We start from the raw sequence: 4533 nt of genomic DNA on the forward strand, positions 1-4533 counted from the left end.
TTACCTCTCATATACGTTACTTCTCTTAATTTCTCACATACGTCACTTCTCATGTTATTTCTCATATACGCCACTTCTCATGTTATTTCTCATATACGCCACTTCTCATGTTATTTCTCATATACGTCACTTCTCATGTTATTTCTCATGTACGTCACTTCTCATATACGTCACTCTCATACCGAATTTAGTGCATTTTTAATCAAACTTACCTTTTCTTTGCTTTGATTATGATTCTGTTATTGTGGCTTGTTTCACTGGGATTATTTCAACTTTCTTCATTTTGTTTTAATTGACATTTTTTCCACCTGATGTCGTTTCCTCAGCACTAATGAATCAGATCTAAAACTGTAACTGAAACCCAGAGCAGCTGAACCTGACTTAATAAAAATAGAAAAGTACTACTTGTGAATAACTGGCCGAGCTGCAGATGTAAATAAAGACAGTTTTTGTTTATTGACGCATAAAACATCCTTCAAACAATAAACCCATCTCGAGGTCTCTGTACAACGCTTACTAAGCAGTTTTATTTATATAGAAAACGTATGAGGGGCCGAGCTTAAAATCACAAGGCGCCTTCAAATTTAATGGCAGGTACTCTGGAAAAAAAATTACAGCATTCCATCAACAAATATTTTCAAGCAATAAATATGCATTTTATAAATAGTGTAAATTTACATCAAAATAAAAAAAAAAAAAAAAAAAGAAAAAACACAAATTAAAGTTCACTCTTTTTGTCTATGTGCAACCCTTTTTCTGTGACTTGGCTGTTTGTCTACGAATGATTTCCTCTCCCTCAACGTAACAAAGACTCGTCATTTAACGCTTAGAAAAAAAAGGGGGGGGGGGGGTTGTAAAGAAATGTGTCACTCAACTTTTCACATTACAAAACAGTTTTTATCTGGTTTTCCTGACTGAGGAGTCTAACATACAAAAGATCTGCTAGGCTAATGACTCATCTCATGGAGGGGGGGGGGGGGGGGGGGTGAAGCTCTGGTGTCAACCCACAAACAGTTTAAAAAAAACTAAAACAAAAAACAAAACAAAAAAAAAAAAACTGAAAAAATGGAAAAAGAAAACTATCAAGTCAGTAGTCTCTGTGTGACTGTTGCCAGTTAAAACTTAATATGTACAAAACTTTATTTCATCATTTTTATGTGTGTGTGTGTGTGTGTGTGTGTGTGTGTGTGTGTGTGGGGGGGGGGGGTCCTGTGTTGTGTTTTCTAGTGGAGTCCAGCTGGGCCAGCAGTAGAACAGTCTGGTCATGACGATGAAAGGAGGAGCTGCCCCCCCCGCCACCATCCAATCCTCTTGGGGGGTGGGGGTGGGGGGGGTCAGGGCACACACCACTGTGGGCAGGTTGCATAGACACACAGCTTTCACGCAGCTGCCTTATGGGATAGCTACAGAGCGCAGTTGGAGGACTGTCGGCTTCTTCCTGAATATCAGAGAAAAAAAAAAAAAAAAAAAAAAGTGTTTCTTTTCCCGGAGAGTTTCTGATTCGTCCGAGTCCGTCGGCCCGTCGACCCGTCGACCCGTCGACCCGTCCGCAGCACAAACGGAGCGTCAGCATCACGAGGAGGAAGGCAGGGGACTGGCCTGTGGAGGGAAGAACCAACAACACACTCAGATCCTCGTGTGTGTGTGTGTGTGTGTGTGTGTGTGTGTGTGTGTGTGTGTGTGTGTGTGTGTGTGTGTGTGTGTGTGTGTGTGTGTTCCCTCTGGTTTCTGTGTCTCATACTCACGAGTGTGAACTGGTCGTAAACCTGCATCAGGTCCTCGATCTTGTACTGCTCCAGCACCACAAAGTTGTCCAGGTTGCTGCTGCTCCCCCTGCGGGCGCAGTCCTGGCAGTGCACCACGTACGTCTTCCTGCTGTTGCTCTCGCTTGTGACGAACAGCAGGTCGAACACCTCCACCTGGACGACGACAGGTTAACACGCGGTTGGCGTCACTGAGCAGCCATCACACATCACTCCTGTCCCGGCCTCCTCGCACTCCCCTTGAGCGCTTGGAATATCCTGCCTCACATCTATCAGATCGGCCCCCTCCACCCACTCCTTCCAACCCCCCCTCCAACATTTTTACACTCATTAGCGTTCGAGCTAAGATCAGCTGACTCCCTCATGTCAGTCTGCTCGCTCGTTTCTGTCTGACTGTTTTTATTGTCTATTGATGCTTCTGTTTTTAAATGTGATTTATATATAATATTTTAATTGAACAAGCGTCTCTCTCTCTCACTCACACACACACACACACACACACACACACAGGAAGTGGTGTTGGTGTCCTCACCTCACAGATGCTGCAGTAATGCGCCGGCTCGTTCTGCGTCCTCCCGTGCCAAACCAGCTCCTTCCCAGCAGCCAACAGCAGTTCCCGCTGCATCTGACACTGTTTCAGAGTCCGTAACAAACAATACCTGACACACACACACACACACACACACACACACACACACACACACACACACACACACACACACACACACACACACACACACACACACACACACACACAGACACAGACACACAAATATGAGCTTCGAGTAGCACACACAACAGATTAGATGAGGTTTTATAGTCGATCTTCGGGTTCTCACTTGATCATCTCAAACAGCCTGTGGTCGGACACTTTGATGTTCCTCGCCATGTTCCAGGAGAGGTGGATCATGGGAACGATGGACTTGACGCTCTGCAGCTTGTTCCACTCGTAGCGCTCCACGGCCAGTTTGTACTGATGTGCTGAGGACGGAGACAGACACTCAGTTTATCCATCAGACCCACGCAGCTGGACCGACACTCTGCAGGTATGATCTTAGCCCTTCTCTCACCTGTGAGGGGTCCGACGTTCCACGCGATGTTGTTGCACCAGCCGATGGCCTGCACCCAGTGGATGGTGCCCGTGTTGAGCCACACTAGGTCTCCGGGGCGCTGGATGAAGCGGTAAACAGGCACGTTGGTCTCGTACAGGTCCTCCAGGTTGGGCCACCACGAGCCCATCAGGAAGTTGATGTTGTTCCTGTAAGAGGAGGAGGAGGAGGAGGAGGAAGAGGAGGAAGAGGAAGAGGAGGAGGAGGAGGAGAGCTGAGTCAGTGTCGGCTCTGAGGAGCAGCTGAAGGAGCGCTCCACTGATCGTTTCTGGTGACTCACTTTTCGCAGAAGTCGTTGATGACGCCCCAGTACGGCTCCGGCACCGCGAACCACTCACAGTCCCCGGGACCGATGTTGATGTTGACCGAGCAGAAGTTGTTGTTCTCTTGATGACCTACAAAAGTAAAACTACGCGGTTACTGACGGGGGGGGGGGGACTACAATCACCTCCTCCCGCTCGTATCCCTCCACCAATCAGACTAGTTCCACGTGACGTCCCTGTTTATCCAGAGTCAGAGACAATATGAACCGTCGGTGTGAAGCTGTTCTTGTGACCAGAGATAAATCTACCTGCTGATGGTTCATATACAGCTGTGTGTGTTTATAAACATCTGTGCACACCCCTCTCTAATTAACAAACAAGAATTCAAGATTTAATTGAACCTAAGAGATTAAAGTTGTTTATATTCAGTATGTTTTTGTTATTGTTAAGAAATCACAAGCTAACAAACAACATGAACAAATGGCAGATGCTAACTGCGCTAACTGCTCTCTCGTCTGAGTCTGAGTGCGGCTCAAACATGAGTCTCTCTGACCATCTCTACTCTCTCTGCTCACACTGACCTCGACCTTTGACCTTTGGCCACCAAAATCTAATGACCTCATCCTTTAGTCCAGGTGAATGTTTTTGGCAAATTTGAAGTTTACCCCGAGAATGAGACAGACGGACGGACTACCTGAAAACAAAATGGCTGCCACCCTGACCGTCAGACAACAGCGGTGTGAGCTCGTGTGTGTGTGTGTGTGTGTGTGTGTGTGTGTGTGTGTGTACCTGGCGTCCTGCTGCCTGGCACCTTCATGTAGAGCTGCACGGTGTTCATGCCCAGGATGGTGTGTCCCACGTGGCTCAGCAGGTTCCCGGCCGACACCACCCGAGCAAACGCCGGCAGCTTGGCCAGTTCCTGCAGCTGCTGCTTCCACCTGCGGAGGGAAGCGGGTCACAGGTGAGTTCAGATCAAAGTGCAGATGTGATGGTTCGTGGAAACGGGCTTTTTCTATTCACTCACTTCTTCTCGTCGGAGAGGTCGATGTTGGTGCCGAACTTGATGTGTTTGAAAGGGCCTTTCCTCCGCCGCATCGCACTGACCAAGCGTCAGAGAAGAAGAAGCTCGTTAGTGACAGAAAAAATAAAACCTGCACACACTCCGAGCAGGAAACTGAGGACACGGCAAAGTCACCTGTCTGAGGAACTCGCTTCTGCGTCCATCTCCTTCTTCTTCTCGTTCTCCTCCTGCCACAGAATCCGCAAACAAATAAATAAAATCAGTAAGACACGAGGAAAGCTGAGCAAATTTACTGTGAAGAGAAACAAACACACCGACAAGAAGGAGCGAAGATACACGAACATGACGACGGACTAAAAGGTTAGTGAGTAAAAATG

General features: G+C 47.4%; 1 protein-coding gene across 3 annotated transcripts in view; it reads right to left on the reverse strand.

Annotated features, from left to right (window-relative positions):
• Positions 1–433: 433 nt before the first annotated feature.
• The window catches only part of kdm6a (lysine (K)-specific demethylase 6A), a 40502-nt gene continuing 36402 nt past the window's right edge, over positions 434–4533 (reverse strand). For all 3 annotated transcript variants that reach the window (XM_056388852.1, XM_056388851.1, XM_056388854.1), the window contains 9 exons: positions 4331–4383; positions 4160–4234; positions 3925–4073; positions 3153–3267; positions 2834–3021; positions 2603–2744; positions 2296–2422; positions 1746–1919; positions 434–1599 (listed from right to left, as the gene is read on the reverse strand). In XM_056388852.1, coding sequence (XP_056244827.1) covers positions 1573–1599; positions 1746–1919; positions 2296–2422; positions 2603–2744; positions 2834–3021; positions 3153–3267; positions 3925–4073; positions 4160–4234; positions 4331–4383 — 1050 coding nt within the window. In that variant the 3' untranslated portion in view covers positions 434–1572. The remainder of the gene's footprint in view (positions 1600–1745; positions 1920–2295; positions 2423–2602; positions 2745–2833; positions 3022–3152; positions 3268–3924; positions 4074–4159; positions 4235–4330; positions 4384–4533) is intronic.

Source organism: Seriola aureovittata, chromosome 11, assembly GCF_021018895.1.
Source record: "Seriola aureovittata isolate HTS-2021-v1 ecotype China chromosome 11, ASM2101889v1, whole genome shotgun sequence".
NCBI lineage: Eukaryota > Metazoa > Chordata > Actinopteri > Carangiformes > Carangidae > Seriola > Seriola aureovittata.